General features: G+C 39.1%; 1 protein-coding gene across 8 annotated transcripts in view; it reads left to right on the forward strand.

Moving 5' to 3' along the window:
* Nucleotides 1-24270, forward strand: part of LOC129923933 (zwei Ig domain protein zig-8-like) — a 297168-nt gene that overhangs the window by 195960 nt on the left and 76938 nt on the right. For all 8 annotated transcript variants that reach the window (XM_056017139.1, XM_056017129.1, XM_056017123.1 and 5 more), the window contains exon 3: nucleotides 22785-22912. In XM_056017139.1, coding sequence (XP_055873114.1) covers nucleotides 22785-22912 — 128 coding nt within the window. The remainder of the gene's footprint in view (nucleotides 1-22784; nucleotides 22913-24270) is intronic.

Consider the following 24270-nt stretch of genomic DNA (forward strand, 5'->3'; position numbering starts at 1 on the left):
ATTACGTGACACAGTTGTGGATTTTTGACAGTTTCGGGTTGTGGGGGATAGATGTCGTATGTTATTAAAGATTGTTTACTGGACTCATGCGTGGATGTTGTCACCAGTCGTCACGATGGATTCTTGTTTGAGCCCTGTTGGCCACTGTCCACTGCATCTTGAAGGACATTTGGGCTATTAAATAATAATCTTTTTTTGTGTCACTACAGTTTGTGCTCCACGGCTTCGCGTGTGTGTTTTATTGAGAGATATTACCAATACTTGAAGTCGAAATTAAAAAAAAACCAACTCCTTAGCAACGAAATACATCATCAAAGAAAAAGAAGGGAATACGATAAGGAGACATGTCGAGACGATATAAGAAATCGAAATAAAAAGTTCAGAAAATAAAAGAGGAAGATTGGAAGAAATCTAAAAATGCCAAAGGCGCCATCACGAAAGATCACTGTTTGCCAATTAAATAAAAGAAAATCCATTTTAAAACATGGTTACATATTTATAGAATAAGAACTTATAACTTTGATTTTACAGTGCTATAAAGAGCACGAATCATGATCTTACATATAGTATCAATACTTCAGATGTTCTGTACACCGGATGTGTCAAAAAGCTAACTATTTATAGGCATCTGACATAAATGAAAATCTCTTATTATTAACGTGAATTAAGTGGGGAAAAAACACTTCACAAAGTGAAGTATAAAAATGTCAACTAGAATAAAATATTACATTACGTCCTCTACTCTCTATTGTCTCTATCCGGCACGTCACGTGCATCGATCAAATTCAATGTTTGGGCTTTCTGAGTGGGAAAACTTTCTATAGGCTAAGCCACGTTAATTCCCGGAGATGATCGTTTGAACTCGGCCCACAAATGGCCCAGCACTCCACATGGGCTTCAGTTAATGACCATGTTGGCCTGGACTAAAGTGGTCGGGTGAATGTTTTGTCTGCGAGAAGACAATTCTCTCGTGTGACAAATGAGGGAGTCTGTGGCGCCCAGTTTCAACTTGACGGCCAAACAGTATCGCTAGTAGTGGGATCCCTAGTTGGGAGAACTCACCTCAATATCGCGCCCTGACATGAAAAAAAAAATCATCTGAGTGTCGGACAGAGGTAGGCAGAGCGGTGAGCGAAACTGGGAGCATAAGGCAGAATAGAATCTTGATGTAAGCAAGGAGAATAGATACGAACTAGACTAACGCTAAGTTAAAGAGAGAGAGAGAGTGTGTGTATGTGTGTGTGTGAGAGAGAGAGAGAGAGAGAGTGTATGTGAGAGAGAGAGAGAGAGAGTGGGTTTGAGTTAGGTTTAAAAAAAAAAAGGTTTTTGTCGATGGCTGCCTTGTCGTTTGATATCAATGGTCCTGGATTTGAACCCCGCTCTTTGTCATCCCCTTTCTTCAAAAAGGAAATCTGGGCTAGGATGTAATCATCTTCTTGGGTAATCTTTATCTGAACGAAAGTGCCTGCTTTTTAATTGCATCTTATATTTTATTCTGCACAAATCTGATTGTACGCGTTGATTCTGACCATTTTGTAGACGTGAATATAAAAAAGTGGGTCGCGTGCATTTATTTTCTCTCAAAGTATTTCGTTCTAAAATATTTTCCGGAAACATTCGGGGGCTACCAAGTAGGGATAGACTTCTTGAACTAGTTTTTGTTATCTGAGGGTATTCTGAGTTGACTTTTCCGTGGAGTCTCTTGATTGATGATGAACTATCAACAATTCTGGTCGTTGACAGCACTGACGGTACTAAAGTTACCCGTGGATTAAAACATTCCTCTACTTTTGTTTTTCCAGGGCAAGTGTTCTGAATGGTAGTATTTATATCCCAAATGGAAACTGAAGATTGTTTCAACTACCAAAGTTTGAGAAACAGCTCTTGTTTCTTTTCCCATCTGCCTTTGACTAGGTCCTTTGTACTGCGGGTGAATGAGCTTATGGTGTCGGGAGTGGATGTAAGGATGGGGGGTGTTTTGGTTATTTCCATCGGTCAAACTCTGAGGAAGTGAAGCGGCTATTCTCCCTCATCCCCTCATACATCATGTCCACTCTTTATCTGCTCTTGTTTACACTGAGATGGCCGAAGACATTTCGCCCCGTGGACCGCTGAGTCACGTGACGCGCCATGGAAGAATTAATTGGCAAAGACAAGTCAGGGTAATTTCCAGGGCTCTAGCGCTCTCTTCCCCAAGTCTACCGCCCGCTTGTCTATCCTTTAAAGCCTAAAAGTATATAAATAAAAATAAAAAGTGGAGGAATCGTTAACGAAAATCCTCATAAATACAGCGCACATTTGGCCGCTGCTTGATGAAAATCCTGGCTAATTCTCGCGCTGATCGATAGGAATGGCTAACGCTTCAATGCAAATAAGATTTTCTTTTTTTTAAAAAAAAAAAAAAAGACTGGATATAACATGCCAGCTTGGATGTCATTTTTTTTTTTTCTTTCTTAGCTTAATATTTCGACATGGTGGTGATTATTATAACCTAGTTAATAGTGATTAAATTATTTTTTGAAAATCATTTGTTTCACTTTTGAAAATTTAATTTCAGTATCTTTTTTTTAGTGAGATACTTATTCGTTTAATTCATGGTTTGGCTCTAGACTTTCAAACTCATATTGACCACAGTGAAACTTAGCAATCTGCTTTATGTTCACATTTTACATTTTGTTATATCCAGTTTATATTCTTTAAGGAAAAAAAATTGGGAGAAAAAAAAGATGAGAAAGGTATATGAACAAATATAGGGGTGATATAATGGAGCTGTAGAAAAACTGATGAAAAGAGGACGATTTTGAGAGATTTTAAAATATACAAAATAAACAATGTCAAGGACATCATAAAGAAAGGTCACTTCTGCCAATTTAATCACAAACAATACTTTGTGCTACATGTTTTGGAGCCTAGGGATTCTGCAGTGGAAAAAAATATATTAAATATTTATAGACCTATTTGTATACGTAGCCTGCAAATACTTCCGTAATAAATACACCGGATATACCAAAGACTCCATTTATTAACCCCCCTCCTCCCCTTTCCATATAGTGTAGCGAATTATTTGGTTGTTTACCAGAAGTATGATGTTTTGATTGGGTTTTAAGTAGAGCTAGCCTGGCAGGTCATGGTTCCAGTGGTCCGGCCGCATTCGTTGGGCCATCTCGCTGACTTATCATATGATGTAATTGTATTTCACATTTTTTTACTTCTGATATTAACAACTTTATTCTATTACTAAAAACAGCTTCTGTTTTTCATTGATTTTTTTTTCTAAAATTTACAATGTAATACATCTTTGCACTAGTTTAGTGTAATACACATTTTAAACAGTTTCTTTCGATGCAAAAAGTGTTTACACTAACCTAAACACACATACAAGTAGATATGGGTGTCGTTAAGCTGGTCGACCACGCAATGCAAATACGCACAATCACTACAAAATCGATTCCTTGGAATATATCACATAAACTATTAAAATGCCAACTCAAAAATTCAAAATTACAATCCTTAGTCTTGACCTGCAATTCCTGCTATTTTTTCTGACTACTAGGTCACTTGGAGAGCCATCGAGAGTCAGTTTAGCTCTCACCAGAGCGGGCCTTGGGCCACTGCAACCTATGCGGCCGCAGTGGGCCCCGCGCTTTCATAGTCCCCGCGCTAATTCTAGGTGTAAAAAGCTATATTAAAACATTATTGCTTATATATAATAGCACGGTTTTCGCGGCCTCCTGATTTTCCAGGACCACATGGAAATCTCCTAAAATTGCAAAATATACGAAAAAGTCATGGGAATCTGAAATTATTAAAATGTCCTGAAAACTCATAAAGATCTCATGAAAAATAGAAAAAATTGTAATTTTGGGGAGCCAATCGTATACACAATTTAATAAAAACGGCATTGTCAACTTTCGTTTTATAAAAAACGATATGCAAAGACGAATGTATTTTGTAATAGAAAATCTTCATTTTGACATTATGCTTATCCCTACTCAGACTGGGCCCCTGACTCTACTGTTAAGCTATTCATAGTTCACTCCACGGACGTTTATACGAGGGCGCCACTTGGAGGCCATGAGAGCTGAAACAGCCTGGCATTCACGTACCAACTATTGTCACAGCTACCCCAATTCCCTTTCAAAGAAAAAATAAATTGTGGGTGATTATCATACGTTTAATAAAAACTGATTGATCCATCTTGCAACTCTCAAACATTTAAAAATGTATACAGGGAACTTAGCCTTCCTAAGAAAATGAACAATCATACACAAATATAGAATTCCCTTGATGGATTTTTTTTTTCAGAGAATATTTATGGGCTTTTGGCTGGCTAGAGTTTGGGTCTGGTGCAGTCTGAGAGTAATTTGCTTGTGATAGAAGTGTATCGCTTTCCCAGCGTTCGTCTAGATCTATAAATTATGATGCTATTTGATCAATAGAATAATCTTAGTCTGAAGAATGTAATAAACTGAGGAGGCTAGCTGTATACTCTGGTCACTTCTGGTCAGTTCGTTCTAATCTCCATATATTCCTGTATACTACCTTCTAGACTGTACAAAGGAAATGCATTGACCTACTCTATAACAACAGATCAAATTTGAATAGGGGGATGTTTTATACATGTGCATCCTCTGTGAATCCGGTGTACAGAGTATGGAAGTTTTGATAAGCTATGTATTGTAAAATCATGCAGTTTGTAGCATTGCAGAATCGAATTTAATGTAAAGTCAGTAGCTGGAAGAACAAAGGTTTTTTTTTCAAAATTAGTTAACAGAGAGGGATATTTCAAGATGGTGTCCATGGCATTGTTTAGTTTGTCTATTCATTTCAAAACCTCTTAATCTTCCTCTTTTCATTGCCTAACCTTTTTTTTTTTTTTTTTAGATTCCATTATTTTACCCTCCACATTTCTCTTTATTCACTAACTTCTTTATTTCATGGCTTTAAAAAAAAACAAACGTAAGCCCGATCTAAGAGGTCAAACTGTAAACAAAGACCAGATTACTCTGATTGAATTAAGGGCAGACCATCCTCTGTGCACTTTTAATATTACACGTTAAAAGCCTCGTTTTTGATTATCACAAGATGAAATGCTAAACAAGATAACCTTATCCAAGTTTCACTTAAGTCATAGATCTACATGCGAGCACAGAGAAAAATTCAGATATTTACTAATTTTTTCCAATACAAACTTATCAACCATTTCCTCTTATATTTTATTCTGAGGCGCACGTTCCATTAGATCGAAGTCTGTTCCTGTACAGATTTTTCAATATAAAATATTTTTTGTCTAAAAAACTCTAACTGAATATAACCTGCCATCTTTTCACCACCATCCGGCCTCTTTTTTTTTTTATTTCTACCACATCCACTTTTTATTCTTTTCCTCTCATGTACAAAAACTCATCAACTATTTACGTGAGTAGCTGTCCCGTTATTTTATTATCACAGAGCATGCCATGCATACCGTTCTACGTGGCACTGAATAGTGGTACCTTGTCTGTGTCAACTTGTAAACCAGCAGACGTTAAAATTCATAGGCCTTGAAACATACACACACACACGTAAACATGCATACAAAGTGTTGATAAGGTGGTTGTTGGGTTATTTCTCCAGGCGTTGGGTTACAGCTCCAGACATTTGGTTATTGCTCGACATTGGGTTATAGCTCCAGACATTGGGTTATAGCTCCAGACATTGGGTTATAGCTCCAGACATTGGGTTATAGCTCCAGACATTGGGTTATAGCTCCAGAAGTTAAATTATAGCTCCAGACATTGGGTTATAGCTCCAGACATTGGGTTATAGCTCCAGACATTTGGTTATAGCTCCAGACGTTGAGTTATAGCGCCAGACGCTCGAGTCTGAGGCTTACTTTTCACACAACTTTAAATAAAGCTAGAATTTTTTGAAAAAAAAAACTTGACTTTTATTCACCAATGTTTTAATGTTCAATGTAAATATAAGTAGACACACAAATGAAATAAAAGATGTTGAGTGATTTCAGTAATATAATTAGCTTCAAAACTGAGGCTTTCGCCATTTAAAAAATACAAGTGTCTGTCTGTCTGTCTGTCTCTCTCTCTCTCTCTCTCTGTCTCTCTCGTCTCCGGCTTCAACCGACACCAATTCTTATAGAATGCCTGAACACTAACCTGCGACGTTGCAATTGAGACCAATAGCTAGTTGCCACATCACAGGTCACGATAGTGTTTAAGCTTTCTATAATGATTGGTCTCGCTTCAACCTAATTTTATCAGCCGTGAAGCCTCTTACATGCACTCATTTTCATCAATCCTACTTAGGATGACATCAGACTTCATCAACCAATACAAACACTCGCTTACTCTTCATTACACGCAGTCTGCAGATCTATATTGATAATACAATCGACTATCCATCATTCAGCATATAATATATAGACATATACAAAGCAGCGTAGAGCATCTGTTAATAATTGTTATATTAATCAGCATGTCCCTGATTTTTTAAGGGCACAAATCTTTGGCTGAAAGGTTCCACTTAGACAAAAAATATTTTCCCTCCAATGAAATTGGGAAAGGGTGAAGTGAAGTTGAACGAGTGAAATGCGAATTGAAAATGTTGATTGCGACATAAAAAGTCATAGCAATGACAAATGAGTTCTATATTTAGAATTGGCCTCATTATTTTGTTTTCTCGACCGGGGAGATTTCCCAGAAAAGACGATTTGATTTAAAGCGTTTCAGGGGAGACCATTTGAAGTTTGGGGATGAACTAATTGGTTGACCTCGCGCTCTCTTATTCTGCTCTCACTCTCAATCTCTCCCTCTTTTGCTGTCTCTCCTTATCTTCTCTGTATCTCTTTTGCTCTCTCTCTCTGTCTCTCATGTTTTTTCTCCTTCTTTTCGAAGATTTAGCACAATTTCCCAATAACTTTGCTGAATAAGTTTAGGTACTTTAAATACATCACTGCTCAACATGCTATGTACTATTAGACATCATGGCACAATAAGTTTAGGTACTTTAAAGACATCAAAACTCAACAAGTTTAGCTAATTTGTTTGTCTCTGTTATTATAAAAGCTTCAAGTCCAAGCTAAAAAGATGTCTTAAGCTGCAATAACATAATATTTGTCCTGCGGTATATTTCCACAAAATTATTCTAATTATAACTTTTATATATTTTTTCTTAATTAGCATTATCTACCAGAGGACTAACCAAGAGGAGTGCAGTACTTCACGTTGTAAAACATTTCTCCCCCCCCCCCCCCCCCCGCCTGCTCTCAATATTTTTAAAGTGATGATTGCCTCGTGCAGGCCAATACCACTCTACACTAAATGTCATTCACAGTGACACAGAAGTCCGAGACGGAACCTCCGAAATAAAAGCTAAAATACTGTCTATAATAAATGCAGTACTTTACAGTCATAATTCACAAAAAATTCCCTGGCATATTTTTTGTTTTCAAACTCTATTCCCTTTGCTTTTGTCTCCTGTAATCTTTCCCCCGCCGAATTGAATAAGAGACTCTCAGCTCGAAACTCGCCAAGCAAAAAGTTGCTCCAGTGCAGGACAAGACAAAAAAAAATTGTAACAACTAACGAAACAAACCTTTTGTACTTGACCAGCTCAACTCTAAAGACGTCACGGGAATGCTACTGGTACGAAAAGTACACAGGCTACTAATTGGACACGACATTTTCACAGTTCTCGCCCCCTTGTTTCTGATACTATCTCTATGTGTCCTTTGATGGTATGGCATTTCGTTTTTTTAAAGATCGTTTGCTATCGAATGCACTGACATCAGTTTGACTTCGCGCCATTTTTTTTTAAATCTCAAGGGGGCCAAAATAAGCTGTGTGGGTGTGAGGGGGGAATGGGGGAGTGTAGGGGAGGAGGGGGCGGTAGTTGTGAAGTTGTTAATGACCTTAAACTTCATTACGCGGTTCAACTACCAAATGTACTAAGCTAGCTTTTGTCACTCAGGGGCGGAGTCTTAGGGAAGGGCAACTGACTTTCTGTGTTAAGATTCTCCTAATGAGATAAAAGCTTTTCCCTTCAGCTCCTGTGTTTTAAAGCAGTCCTTTAAGTAATGGCCCGTCTCGATCTGGTTCGGGCCGAGCAGACTTGGACTCAGAACCAATTTTATAAAAAAAAAAAACTGGAAGTGAGGAGTGGGAGGTGGGGGGGTTAGCTCACGTGATGGGCTAGGAACACAAAAAAAAACAGGAGTTAGTACCGTTGGAAGCTAGAAGCCATACCAAATACAAAAAAGTAGCTTACTAAATGTGGTTACGTGAGGTCAAGGACGTGTTTCTTGGACTTCTCGGTACTTAGCAAAGTATTTCTTTGGTCACTTCTTTCAATTTGATCTTCGTTTGGCTTTCTGAAACTTTTCTCAACGCTCTCTGTTCGTGTTACACACTTGGTGCAAAAGAGTCTCTTTCCTTAGGACTCCCACTGAAACAACTCTCACTACATCTGTCTGTGTTCAAGTATTGAAAATCTGTTTCTTGGATACCTTAAAGATTTTACATTACTGCTGGAGTACAAATGTCCCCGAAAAACAAAAAAAACTTCTTGCATTCATAGAATGAAAGACGGTGAGATCAGGGTGCTGCGGCCAGTGGCGTGTAGAGCGTGCAGAGCGGTCTTCTTTAAACCAGGGGTGTCCAACTTTTTCTCCTGCAGGTGGTATATGTTTTGAACATTCATATGGACTGCCATTGCACAGTTCATCAGCGCCTGCCTCAATCTTTATGTATTTAGGGTAGAGGTTTCTAGGAGCCGGATATGACCCACGCTGTGGGCCGGATATGACCCGCGTACTGTAGGTCGGGCGCCTTTGGATTTAACCCAGTATAATAGCTTCTCTTATCGTCTTCTTCCCCGTTGGACTATTTCTTGTATCTTGAGTAAGTAAAGATGTTATTATGTATGGACCTCTAATGAGCTCCTAAAACACATCATTAACAAATTAGCCCACATACACACACTTATAGATACACACGATTTATTTTCAATTAACACGAAAAAGCAAAAGCTATTTTCAAACTTAGACTACGTAATTAACCTAATTAGTAAGATTTATGGTGTTTTTAACTTTGACTCTACAGCGGGTTTTTAAGGGTTAACAATTTACCCGAAACAATATAGGGCTAGAAATAGAAAGGTTCGGAAAACACAAACTATTGAAAAGGAAGGGGGGGGATGCAGAGACAGCAAAATGTCTTTTTAAAATCAGTTTTTTTCTAGTGTTTAAATGTATCTGTAGAACTCACTTTTGGTTTGCTGCATCCATAAAATTAATTGTCTAGCGATTATTAGCATATTTTTTTTAAAAAAAAGCTTATTGTCTATTTGGGGAGAGGAGTTTTGAAATTTAATGTATGCAATCAAATTGAAATTATTTGTCAGCTAAAAGATATGTCAGTAAGCGCGCTGAGCGGTAAAGCACTTGGCTTCCGAACCGGAGGTCCCAAGTTCGAATACTGGTGTAGACTAGGATTTTTAATTTCGGGATCTTTGGGCGCCTCTGAGTCCAGCCAGCTGTAATGGGGGGTACCTGACATTAGTTGGTGGAAAAGTAGAGGCGGTTGGTCGTTGTGCTGGCCACATGACACCATCGTTAACCGTGGGCCACAGAAACAGATGACCTTTACATCATCAAGGTCTGAAAGGGGAACTTTACTTTAAAGGATATATCTAATTCTTTAGGCATATCTATTATCACCTATTATACTACACATACACAGTTAAGAAATACGTAAACCCATGTTGATAGAGAAATAAAAACAATAGACAAATTATAGTTTATGCGTAGGACGTAATCATCTTCTTTTTTGAAGTAACGTCTGAATTATATAAGATATGTAGATTTACTGGAGATGGTATAAAACTCATCTTGACTTAGATTCTTCCATCACCGAGAAAAAGTTTGACAGACCAGCGTTTCTTATTCCTCCAAGTAGTATTGGAGTATGCGACATTAATTATAGCAAATTGTTGGATCACTTGTCTCCATAGTTTGAGTTGTACCAAAAGTAAAACAAGCAAAATGCAACAAAAAAAGATTTTAATAAAAAACAAAGCTCATATTATCAATTAGTTTGGATGTCATGTAATTAAATTTGTATTAAATCTAGACTAACAACAATCTGAGCGATTAGAAATACTTTTACCAATAGTTTTTATTAAGCTCAATTTCACTCTTTCAGCTTTCTCAATACGCTATGATCCTATCACTTGTCTGGACCATTTGGATAGGAGTAGAGAAAGAACGGGTTTATCTAGGTGATCGATTTTTAAATGTATTTTTTTAAAAAGGAGAACGACCTAAATTCCAACTTGTGGGCTTCAGGCTTCTCAATCCAATGTGGTAACCACTCTTCTAGCGAAGAAAGTATGAACATGGAAGATCGTGTAGTAATCTATTGTTTCTATTTTATGTCTGTGTTTACTAAGCCTCATACGACGAAGACGTCCTATCAAGGGGACTAATTCAGCTTATACCACCCCTTCAGTCAAGTACCATTTGTTTTCCTTGTTAATTAACTGTTGGTAATATTTATTTATTTGTTTGGTATATCAGACGTCGTCGTCGTCTGAGGTTTTAATTTTTTTTTTTAATTGAATCTTGTGTTATCATTGTGCAAATTTCAGCGTGATCCGACATTGGGTGCAGGAGAAAAAACGTCTACAAAACTTTTGACCAGACAGACAGACAGACAGACATAATGAGTTGATATAAGATGCGCTGAAAAACAACATCAGAAATTCTGTTACAAAAATGTTTTATGACATAACATAAAAAATGCTTTCTGTGAAAGTATATATTGGTAAAATATTCAAGTTGTCAATCTTAGACAATCTTTGTTGTAAAGAATGTCTTCCATCTCAGGCCTTGTACATAAAGTAACAGTTTGAAACAAAACGAAATTGTGTACATATTTGTCAGTGATATTGAAATAAGTTAAGATTTCTTTTAATGACAGTGGCATTCATTGTTGTACAGATTCCTTTTGGTGATATTAAAAACATACACAATTTTGTAGAAAAAAAATGTTAGCGATATTTAATATTTTTTTATTATGTATCTATTTATCATCCACTTGTATGATATGTCACCATGACCTGAATCAGGAGCTATATTTGAATATACAAAACAGGTCAATAAATCTGTCATACGCACCAAACAACACACACATACAGCACACAAACACTGAATACGACACATGTATCCCCCCTAGACGGACTATTCGTCTCATTAGAACTGACGTCTCAGTTACTTTGTGACCTCCTCTAATTAAGCCATGCGATGATTGTTGCCTCCAGGCACGGAGAGGAAATTGAGAGATATAAGCAGAAAGATGCTAATTGGTGGAGATTGGGAAGGGGGTAGGGGGGTGTTCAGGTTAACGCGACTAACTTCCTACAAGCTTGGCTGATTGACCCAGAAATGAATGCTACCAAACAGCTCCAGACTTCACACATCATTTCAAATACACCAAGCAAAAATATTTTTTAAAAATCTTATATAAGGAAAAGAACAGCACAGATACTGTCAGTCTCTTAATACTGCAAGATTTTTCTCCCTTTCTATTAAAATTTATCAAAATTAATTAATTAATGCGTTGTCAACGAAAATGAATAATTTTATTGGGTTTCAACTTGATGCTTGAATGTGAAGTGGGAGAAATTAACGTGTACAAGTACTGTGCCAGACAGACAGACAGACAGACAGGGTTGATATAAGCTTTGTAAAAAGACTAGAGATTCCGATTTCTGAAAAGCAAAATAAAATATTTAATTCGAAGAGAATGGTAAATTTATTAGCACAAATTTTCCATTTTGTAAATTAAGAAACACTTGGAAATGTTTCGACAAACATGTTCAAGCTTTACAGAATAGAAATCATCAAATAGTGGGATGTGTAGCTGTGTGGAGGAAACTGCTTGACCATCTATCAAGTGGATCGCGAGCTCGAATCCAATCGAGCTGAGCTGTATTTGCTAAGCGCCTAAAGGCAGCACGGAAACCTTTTTTTTTTCCAATACCCCATGGCGCTCTGGTCTGCAAAATAAATTTGACCAGAGCGCACTGAGCAAGCAGAAACAAGAAAGATGGGCTACAAAAAAATAAAATCATAAAATAATATTTTATGAGCCTCACGCTGCCCTGACTTGTCCAACGTTAAAATGAGAAATATCAGCTTTCACGTCAAGAAAAAGACATCAGTCAAAAAAAAAAAAGACTAACAGTCAAGAAAAAGGCAATAAGGTAATTTTAAAATCAAGCAAAAGGTCTTCTATGTCAAGATAAACAGTAGTATAGACTTTAACATTTCAAAATTAGATACTCGACTACTTCTAAGATAAGTTAGAACTAAGAAAAATAAGCTTTTCGATTTCAATTGGATTCAGTTCATTGCTGCCTTGAGTCTCTTTAAGTTTGGAAAAAATACGAATCCATTATGAGTATATGGATAAAATGGAAGTCGACTTACTCAAAATGAAAATAATTCGAGTACAATACTTTGGAATCGATTCTGACATTCCATTTGTGTGTGTGTGTATCGATCCCAAGTACTCTGTGGATCCCAAGCCAACAGTGGATCCCATGGAAAATGTGGATCCCAAGCAAACAGTGGATCCCAAGCCAACCGTGGATCCCAAAGAAAATGTGGATTCCAAGCCAACAGTAGATCCCAAGCAAACAGTGGATCATAAGCAAACGATGGATCCCAAGCCAACTTTGGATGCTGTTCTACGCGGCTCACGCTATTGTTTCCGCTCTAAACAGTTGTTACATCGGGCCAATGTAAAGCCCTGGATGTTTATTGGTGTACAGAGTCTGCTGCTGTTTGACCACACGTTACACCAGCGACAACACCACTGGGCTCTTACTTACACAGCTGCACCCGGTCCGCACGTGCACTCGGCATGGTGCACACCGTGAAGGTGGAGGGGAGGGACTCGATCTGTTTCCGCAAACAGGACTACTCCCCCTCCCCCCCCCCCCCCCACCTTTTCTTCAAGCGCGTGAAATAAAGCAGAGAAACAAAACATTTGTATGACTGTCTCTCAAGCTGGGATAGAGAGTACCCCCTGAAGTCTCAAGCTGGGATAGAGAGTACCCCCTGAAGTCTCAAGCTGGGATAGAGAGTACCCCCTGAAGTCTCAAGCTCTGATAGAGAGTACCCCTTGAAGTCTAAAGATCTGATAGAGAGTACCCCCTGAAGTCTCAAGCTGGGATAGAGAGTACCCCCTGAAGTCTCAAGCTCTGATAGAGAGTACCCCCTGAAGTCTGAAGCTGGGATAGAGAGTACCCCCTGAAGTCTCAAGCTGGGATAGAGAGTGCCCCCTGAAGTCTCAAGCTGGGATAGAGAGTACCCCCTGAAGTCTAAAGCTGGGATAGAGAGTACCCCCTGAAGTCTCAAGCTGGGATAGAGAGTACCCCCTGAAGTCTGAAGCTGGGATAGAGAGTACCCCCTGAAGTCTCAAGCTGGGATAGAGAATACCCCCTGAAGTCTCAAGCTGGGATAGAGAGTGCCCCCTGAAGTCTCAAGCTGGGATAGAGAGTACCCCCTGAAGTCTCAAGCTGGGATAGAGAGTACCCCCTGAAGTCTCAAGCTGGGATAGAGAGTACCCCCTGAAGTCTCAAGCTGGGATAGAGAGTACCCCCTGAAGTCTCAAGCTGGGATAGAGAGTACCCCCTGAAGTCTCAAGCTGGGATAGAGAGTACCCCCTGAAGTCTCAAGCTGGGATAGAGAGTACCCCCTGAAGTCTCAAGCTGGGATAGAGAGTACCCCCTGAAGTCTAAAGCTGGGATAGAGAGTACCCCCTGAAGTCTAAAGCTGGGATAGAGAGTACCCCCTGAAGTCTCAAGCTGGGATAGAGAGTACCCCCTGAAGTCTAAAGCTCTGATAGAGAGTACCCCCTGAAGTCTAAAGCTCTGATAGAGAGTGCCCCCTGAAGTCTAAAGCTCTGATAGAGAGTACCCCCTGAAGTCTAAAGCTCTGATAGAGAGTACCCCCTGAAGTCTAAAGCTCTGATAGAGAGTGCCCCCTGAAGTCTAAAGCTGGGATAGAGAGTACCCCCTGAAGTCTAAAGCTCTGATAGAGAGTACCTCCTGAAGTCTAAAGCTGGGATAGAGAGTACCCCCTGAAGTCTAAAGCTCTGATAGAGAGTGCCCCCTGAAGTCTAAAGCTCTGATAGAGAGTGCCCCCTGAAGTCTAAAGCTGGGATAGAGAGTACCCCTGAAGTCTAAAGCTCTGATAGAGAGTGCCCCCTGAAGTCTAAAGATCTGATAGAGAGTGCCCCCTGAAGTCTAAAGCTCTGATAGAGAGTACCCCCTGAAGTCTAAAGCTCTGATAGAGAGTACCCCCTGAAGTCTAAAGCTCTGATAGAGAGTACCCCCTGAAGTCTAAAGCTCTGATAGAGAGTACCCCCTGAAGTCTAAAGCTCTGATACAGAGTGCCCCATGAAGTAAAAAAAAATGGATAGGAGTGGCCCATGAAGTCTAAAGCTAGGATAGGGAGTATCCCCTGAAGTCTTAGGCTGGCATAGAGACAGTCGCCTAAAGTCTTTAGCTGGGATAGAGACGACCCCCTGCAGTCATAGGCTGGGATAGAGACAGCCCTCTGAGCTTGAGCTAAAGTCTTCAATGTAATTCAGCTAGAAGCAAACATCGTCATGCTGAAAAACAAATTTAACAACTTTATTATGATACATAATCTGTTCCTTGATGCTCTTTTAGTTTATAAGTGTACATTTTAGAACTTCGGCGAAACGTCTATAAAACGTACCACACACACACACACAAACACGCTATTTTCGCCTACAGCATTACCGCCCCTGCCTGTCTTTGTAAGCATAGTCACAAATTTATGACAAAACTTATTGGGAGCTCAGTACTCAGGTCAATTCAGATCGAGTATACTAAAAGCAGTGGGTATCAGTGGGGAAGAGGCTGTAAATATCGCTGGTGACCGATCTCCTCTGGAAACGTCCTGGACGTCCTATGCACCCAATAGCGCGGGAGTTTCAAAGTTTACGTCTAAGTGATCTAGGCTGTGTCCTGGGTAGATAAATTACTGACATACCACAAGTTGAAAACTTTTGTAAGTCTATATGAATGAAGATTTATCTGACTTGATATTAAAACTAAGCGGACTTCCTGTAAAACAAGGAAAAGGGGAAAAAAGGTTGTTAGATCATGCAAGGTGTCCCATCAGTCCAAGAGAATACAGGACAAGTGAAGGTGAAGGTTATCCAATGTTGTTGAAGTTCATTACCCTTGACCTGGATTCCATACAGATTTCTAACAGCAAAAACGACGAAAATGCTTAAATAGATTTGCATGAGTCTTTTATTTTCAGAAAACTTCAAACTTTTAAAAAGTATTTATTTTTCTCTAAACCACTCTACCAACCTCTTTGTCCAGACTCCAGACATTTGCCAAAGCTTTGACAAAATTTATAGTCCAGTGCTAACGCATATACCAGAATGCACTAATGTACACATTATTATCGAACTATTAATGCAATAAAAAGAAATTATTACACGCCAGGGTGTAACTGAGATGAGTGGGAGGGGCTCTTATTCATATTTTTATTACTCGCTGGGCCCCATAGTGAATAGATGAGATGGTCGGACGACGTATTTTCTCTTTATAGTGCATGTGCTGCTGATGAAGTCTCGGCTAATTGTGTCATTAATTAATTAAGGCCTGAACGTTTTAAGACGACTGAGGACGTCTCATTACTATAGTGACCACGTCTGTGCCGAGTACATCAACAGAGCAGCAATACTAAACAGTACTATCGCAAGTGGGGAGGGGTGGACTTAGCGGACCACGAATTGATGATGTTTTGTAGACTAATGTATTGATGATGTAGAGTTTTGTAGACTAATGTATTGATGATGTAGAGGCAGATCTAAAACTCGCGGGCATGGAAATGTTCAAGGAAAGATGTGTTGAAGCAGGGCAGGGCCCCCCTTTAGGATGTAGCACCAGCAGGCCGAGATGGGTCTCAGTTTATACAATCAAACCAACTTTAATTGTTTGAATGTTTTTTTCACGGTATGATTTTATAAAAAGAAATAATTAGACTGACCCGAGAGTTGAAAAGAAAAACTATGGAGACCTTTGGTGCATTTCTTGTCAATTAAATTGGGGCGTGATGTTTTAGTGGTGAGGCGCTTGGCTTCCGAATTGAGAATGTCGGGTTCGAATCTAGGTAAGGACTAGGATTTTGAATTTCGGGATTTTTAGGAGACCCCTAAAAAACTCTAATGGGTACCTAACAAAAGTTTGGGAAAACAAAGGCGGTTGGTCGTTGTGCTGGCAACAGGACAACCCGTTAACTAACGGTCATAGAAACAGATGATCTTTACATGATCTTTACATGATCTCTACATGACTCTACATGATCTTTACATCATCTTTACATTATCTTTACATGATCTTTACATTATCTTTACATGATCTTTACATTATCTTTACATCATCTGCCCTAGAGATCGCAAGATCTGGAAGGGAAGTTTACTTTAAATTTAAATTAAATACGTATTAATATTGTTATCCATGAAAACTACAAAATAAAGTAAAATATGTTTTAAAAAGACATAAATATGTAATGTATATATATAGACATATTCTATATATATATATATATAGGATATAATTAGGATATTTTTTGGGGAAGACATAAGAAGGAACAATAGACAGTGTAATGAACAAAACAAAACCATTTTCTATGGTTCTAAATTATTTTGGTTTCAAAAAGTCTGTTACATTTTTTGTCGAAGAGAAAACCTTTCTTTTGAAGCGAAACGACGCCATTTTGGTTAATTAATCGGAATTAATAATTCTTCCGAAATTAGTAAGATATTACACTATTTCGGTTTATTGGACTTCATTGAAAGTTTAATATGTAAGAAACTAACTTTCGCCAAATAGTTCAAGGCTAAGCCCAGACACATAAAAACACACACACATACACTTCTGTTTTTACTTTATAATTAAAAAGAAATTTATTTTTTATTTTATTTTTTATTTTGCTTCGTTTGTAAAAACTAATTCCTAATTGTGGCTGTAACAAAGCGTTCTCTCCCTTGACATTAAGTGTTCTCTTTGTGCGGTCTAAAGTTTGCTGACGTTCAAATCGTGTAGTAATTAAAAAGCGTTCCAACAACTTCGCCATCTTCAGTTTTAAAAAAAAACAAAACAAAACAAAAAACTATGAAAGAATGCCACCTGTGATTTCACCGACCGAAGCAAGGCGCACAGAGCATGCGATGACGTCATTTGACCGTCCGGAGTGGCAATTCATAATGGGGAAATAATTCATTTCAACTCATGAAATAAACAAATGGCAGCTCTAGCGAGGTTGCTAAGCAACATGATGCTCAAACTATTTTTTTTTAAAGAAGCTGTATTTTCATAAGACACCAGTAAAGGTTGCATTGTTGTTCTATATAAAACCTGTGTATTTCTATACGATTCATATGCTAAAATATTAACTGAAAATAGTATACTTTCCTAATTAGTGTAAGTTCTAATTGACGTTTTATGATATCAATACACAATCATCCCATGGCAACTTCTCACATGATAAAACAAGCCAATCCGTGATACGCAGGTTGCAGGCTAAGTTTATGTGATCAACATGGCTGCAGCGTTTTCAGGGTTTTTTTGTTTTTTAACTTCTGGTTTGTTCGCCACCTTCTCGACCCATCCTTGTCCTCCATGTGGGCCTAACCTGTACTTCCTTCTCCCAAATGTTGGTGTCGAAGAACGTCCATGTCGAGGCTACATACATCAGTGTATCTTAGCAGTGGACGAATGACAGCTATCCAATTAAATCACCTTACAATAAATCTTGTGAAAGTCGACCCCTATAGCACTAGGCATACAGGTCCTCTACAACTGAAAACAGTGAGGGAATCATAGCACTCTTTCTGTATACTACAAGTCCTATACCTTAAAATATAAGTCCTATACTTTTCTATATACTACAAGGCCTATGCTTCTACGTAAACTGTAAGTCCTATACTTAATTGCAGTGTTTCCCAAACTGTGTTTCGCGGATCCTAGTGTTCCTCGAGGTCTGAATAATTGTTCCACAAACTACTGGAATAATTAACTAGTAGGCCACCACGTGAATTCATCTCTCAAAAAAAAAGCAAAGTTTACCACTAAATACTTAGAATGTGCGAACTGTTCCGTTAAGAAAAAAGTTTGGGAAACCCTGGTTTAATGTACTACAAGTCTTATACCTTTCTACAGTGGCGTAGCAACCATGGCGCAAAGGGGCTCATTGCACCCTGTCCAATGACCGATAGGACCCCAAAGAGGCTAGAGAAAGAGAAAAAGAAAACACGGGACCTATACTTTTATAGTCTAAAGGATTCATGAACCCGGGCCCACCGGTGCCTTGCTACGCCACTGTCTTTCTAAAAACTAAAAGTCCTAAACTTTTCTCTATACTGCAAATCCAATACGTTTCTATAGACTATAGATCGAATATGTTCCTATACATGATAAGTCCTATAATCTTACACAACTCTTGGTGTTCCAATGTTGTGAATAGCATGATGGGATAGTCATTCAAGCAGACGACAGTTTTTGTTGTATGTCTTACATCCGTTAGTTTTTAGTTTTAACTTCCTCTTAATTTTTTCTTCGTTTTGGAATCGCGAAAGGATGGGGGGGACAATTATTTCCCAGCATGCATTACTTTCCACCTGTCGCATGCATCAGCGTAATTCGAAGAATCGTTTTCACTTCTGTCGTCTGCACGCTACTAGCCGCCTGCTGCTTCTTCCATTTGTGTTACTTCTCGGTAACCTCTCACTTCGTCATGGCATGGTGTTTTTGTTCAAGCTTTTTCTCTATGTGGGAAGGGTCTGCGTGCAAGAGTGTGGTGGGGGAGGGTATGTGTGGGATTGAACACTCTGTGCGTGTGTTTGTGTTTTACAGGACAAAACTACAGCATGTAAAATTTGATTTACAACCAAGATAATAATGGTAGCGTGTTGAAACAAAGTGCTGAACTAGTCAATGATGCTGACATAATACATTTATAAAAGTAGCACTAGATAGCGAATTTTTTTAATAAGAGATAACGAAGAATCAAATACACCTGCCTTTAGATATGTAACATGTATACCCAGAAACTAAGAGGCGGCCTCTGCGGGTCAGGGTGTCAATAAGTTTGGAGTTTTTACGTAATATACTGTTATAAACCTGGTGGTGGCACAGATGGGGGTAGTGGTGTGTGTGTAGTCAGCCGACGCAAATCGCCCCAGGCCAGCGCTAGACGAGCGGTCAAGCGTGACGAGTTACGACTGTCAGCCGAGTCGAGGGTCAACAGGACAGTTCGGGAAGGATCGCCGATGTGAACAGAGCTCAGGAGCGTCACGAGAGTTATAGTCATCTGACCACCTAGAAACGTCGAGGGGCGTTCTGTCCGGTTCGAGAAGGCCAGTAGGGACCCTATATAAGAGCGAAGGTGTCGCAGTCAAGACGGTCGAGAAAAGGGGCTCAATACAGCAAGGTTCAGAAAGCGGGTTCACGACAGGAGTTCAGAACACGGTCGACTACAGCACAGTTCAACGGTGTGGTTCTGTACAGAGCATTACGACGGTTCAGTGCGGAGTACTGTCAAGTACAGTTGAGACGAACGGCGTCTTGATCTTGGTCTGTGATCGAGTCCGACACAACGAGCCCAAGTGTGTGAAGTCAGTCCCGAACTGTTGAACCCAGTGCAAGCCCGGAACGAGACGGAGAGGCCAGTGCAAGACTTGATACGGCGGAGAGATATTTGTTATCGCAGAGCTATTTGTACTGTTCTACGTGCTGCCAATTGTACAGTATTGGCTGTTATTTCTGGACATTAAACCTTTACGTTATCTTGGAGCCCTGACTTGTCAAGTTTTTTAAGTTGGTGGTGTATGGTGCAGTTTGCAGAGAGCCTGGATAGTGAGATTCGTAACAATACATTCATGAATACGACTGACCCACAGGGCCCACCTTCGAGTTTGAAACATAAACTCGCATTACAAATTGTTGGATCATTATTTCTTGTTGTAAAGAGGAACTGAAAATGTCAGTGCCTAAGTATTTTCACTCTGAATAAAACGAACTCAAGAATAAGGAGTAAGCAAAAGTAAAGAGAAAAAACAAATATTTCAATCAACAAAGAAACAAAGAGAAGAATGCGCCGTTCACAAATAAAGAGTAACCAGTTTTTGAGAGAAAAAAAATCTCAGTACATGACCTGGTGTAGAACAGGAAACAGGGTGGTGGCAGAGTGACTGTGGTGGGGATAGAGTCTGATCAAATACTTGTCTCACAAAGTCACATTAGAATGTCGCTGTGTTTATGTTTAGTGGTGATGCCGTGAGTGAAGAGTGTGTGTGTGTGCATGAAGTGGGGAACGTGGAGGTTCTCTTTAACTCACCAACAGCTTTTTGTGAACAGTTCCGCCTGTCCGCTCAAGTTTTTCACTTCTGCCTCCCCCTCCCCACTGTGCCCCATCTCGGGGGGAGGGGGGGGGCACTCCCCTCCAGATAAGAGCGCCACTCACCTTAAATAGCGTTAGGGTTTGAACTCGTGTGGGATATTTTTTTTTTTGGTCTTCTTTTCTTGTTGGCTTCACTCTGTAGGCGGATTAATGGACTTTTAATGTCCTTTCTCTATCTAGAGGCTAGTTGGATTGTGTTGGACACAGGGTGAGGGAACAGTATGGGAGTGTGGGGGGAAGCGGGGGACTCTATAAGTGGATTGTTGCCACAGTAGTTTAACAATAGTCTGCACACTTCTGTCTCATCACGTGACCAAGTCTCAGGGTTTGAAATTGATGGGAAGGGGATCCCATTCTTAAGTCCACATTGTGTTTCACTAACTTTAACAAACAGACTTTAAGTCCACATTGTGTTTCACTGACTTCAACAAACAGACTTAAGTCCACATTGTGTTTCACTGACTTCAACAAACAGACTTAAGTCCACATTGTGTTTCATGTGACTTTAACAAACAGACTAATTAAAAAAAACAACACCAATGCAGTTTTTTAATAGCAATATAATAATATATTAATACCAGTTACAATACTTGGTAGCACTTCAAGTCTTTAAGACTCATTTAAATTTGCTTCCTTTGTGTTTATCTTTTCTGCTTCGATAGAAAACAACATTAGACAGATAACTTAAGCCTATTTTGTGTTAGTTGTCTGTCTTTTTTTTTGTTTGTTTTGTAGCTGATGAAGGCTTCCTAATTCTTGTATTCATTGTTTTACTTGGTCCGGCACACATATATTGCATGTTTTTTGTAACTTCATATTGTGTCCAATTCTTTTAACCAATAACACACGACACAAAATGAGAATTTGCTCCCAGTGGGGAGTCTAACGATGGGGAAGACTCCACAAAGTTGGACAATATCGTGACGCCATGTGACTTAATGTTCCTTTTTAGCTTGTCTTTTAGTCACGAAGGACAAACTCGTATTGAAATAGTAATTTTAAGTCTATAAATGATTTACGTTTTTTAAACAATGTCGGAAGTACCATATGATGCGATTCAATTGATCGAAACTATTCAAAATCAATTTATTTTCATTACTTAGAATGTGTGGTGGGCACGTATATATCAGAACAAAAAAAAAACGGACATTTGATATTCACATATATCTTCCAATTCAATTTATATTTAATATATTTTTTTTTTAATTATTACATTTAAAGTAGTTTTTAAATTTAACCTAAGATAACTAAAAATTGACAGAAAAAAATACTGATGTACTTTGTTTTGTTTTACAAATGAAAAACTTTGCGCTTGTGTGACTGTTATCCTGTCTAGGTTCAAAAGCCCTATTCGAATGATCATAAAGTCTGGACCCTGGTCAAGAGTAACGACTGGTTTCATAAAACTTAGCCTAATTGAATAATACAAACTCATATCGAATAGCTCCATTCCTGCAACATCAAAACGAAATAACCTAAATAGCCTTTATAATTATAGTCACTAGAGACTCGTTGCATAAAATACACGATAGTATTGGCTCGATGCGTGCGGAAACATTAGTATTATTCTCTTGTATCTGTCATTATTTTGGAGATGCAACTTTTAATCAACAAAGTGAAGTTATTAATATAATAGGGCAACTAGTCTACTAACTAGTACAGCAGTAAGAGACAAATACAGACATACAGTTTTGTAGAGAGCGTTTCTGATGGAAATGGCTTTTCCTGTTTTCAGAGGTTCTTGCCTTCTTAAAAGTTAAAACTGTCTGTGTCTGTTTGTGTGTGTGTTGTGCATGTTCAATATTTATATCTATGTCTCGGTTACGTACAACCTTTGAAATGGATAATTATCTATAAGAAATAATGATACAGTTGCGTGGCTAGGGTGGGAGAGGGGGGAATTCGAAAATCCCCCCGGTCTCCCACTTGAGGTGGGCACCTAAATGAGTGTTTTTTATATTAAATATTAAATATTACTCAAAATGCAAGTGCCCACCAAGAGGTCAAGCCACATGGACCCCCAGATGATGGCCAATTCCTAGCTACGCCCCTGTAATGATAGCAGGAATTTGTTTCTTAACTAGCAATGAGAATGTCATTTACAATAGATCTCTACACCAGGGCCGGATTTAAGTATTTGAAAACCCCGGGGCAGAATTTTTGTGGAGTCCCTTGGGCAGTAGCCCCACCTGCTTTACATCCGGCCCTGTTCTGTACACTCTTATAACTATTAGACCATAACAAGGTTTTTCAATCCAATGTCTTTCCCCAGATTTGGACTATGAAGACTCTACAGTGGTCATGCCGCCACAGTTTCTCAACGTCAAACACAATGTTACAGTAATAGAGGGAGACATGGCCACCTTACCTTGCGCTGTGCGGAACCTGGGTACCAAACAGGTAAGTTTATCGTTTGTTGTCTTGCTGGGCACAGAATAGGACCGGGACCTTACCCACATGGTGGTTTAATACTTGATGTCAATTTATGTGTTTATCAGCTATAGCCTTGCATTAGACAACTTTGCTTTAAAAAAACATTAATGTACATATTGTATGTACTTGTTAATACTGTATTAACCCTTCCATACACACCGCCATCGAAGCTGGTGCAGAAGGTGCGCACTGTTAAAGACTAGACCAGCGGTTCTCAACCTTTTATACTCGGCGACCCCTTTTTACAATCCCCAACTCTGCGCGACACCCCCCCCCCCCACACACACACATTAGCAATAGAAGAGATGACAATTTTTGATGGTGTTAGACGACCCCTGGCAAATCGTGATTCGACCCCCAAGCGGGTCGCGATCCACAGGTTGAGAACCCCTGGACTAGCCTGAAAAGCAACGGAGTTCCTACCAAGTCTAGAGCTTCCTAAGAGAGAGGCGCAGATGGCGGTGTGCATGGCAGGGTTATAACAATACATTCAAATAATGAAAGGCAGCAGAATGTCATAAAACATTGTGGACTTTTTTTCCCCTCTTGAGTCATTCTTTATTGATTTAAAAATAATCTGACTGTTTGATTAAGAGGAGAGTTACTTTGTGTTTCTCATTAAACTGCTTCTTAACTCACCAAACAGGAGAGTTCCTACCTCCTATTATACTGCTTCTTAACTCACCAAACAGACGAGTTCCTACTCCCATCATACTGATTCTTCACATGCACAGCGATAAAACGTCAAAAAAAATTGCTTAAGATTTTTTTCTGCTTGAGCAATACAAGAAAGGGGGTGGGTGAAGGTTGCTAATAGTTTGTCCTGCGTCAGTGAGTTTACATTGATAGTCAAACCACCTAATTTCTTAGACTTTATCGTTAAAAAATGTTAGTGAAATGTTTTACATGTTTCGGATGTTCCTTCAGAATTGAAGATAACCTACTTCTTAGTCCAAACCTCCCGCATGACGACGGGGGATGGCAGCGGGCAGGAAATGAACTCAGGAATATCGAGATGACCAGCAGTCCTGAGCGCATACCGCACGACCAGGCAGCCATCTATTATTTAACTTGCGTATCTTTGCTTACTAGAATGAATAGAACGTATTCGTCAGTGCAATAAAAACATTTTAATCTCAGCTCGTCCCGTCCCTTTTGACTTAAAAGTTTTTTGTCCTCTAGTGGGTCATCAGTAGTAAAGTTCGAGAACCACTGTTCTAGATGCTTGCCGGTAGTTTCTCTAATAAAAAAGAGTATAGACGCAAAATGACTTGATAGACATTTTATAAAGCGACTATTCAATGTCTTCTGTCGCTGGTTTCCAG

This window comes from Biomphalaria glabrata, chromosome 1, assembly GCF_947242115.1.
Source record: "Biomphalaria glabrata chromosome 1, xgBioGlab47.1, whole genome shotgun sequence".
In the NCBI taxonomy this organism is placed as follows: domain Eukaryota; kingdom Metazoa; phylum Mollusca; class Gastropoda; family Planorbidae; genus Biomphalaria; species Biomphalaria glabrata.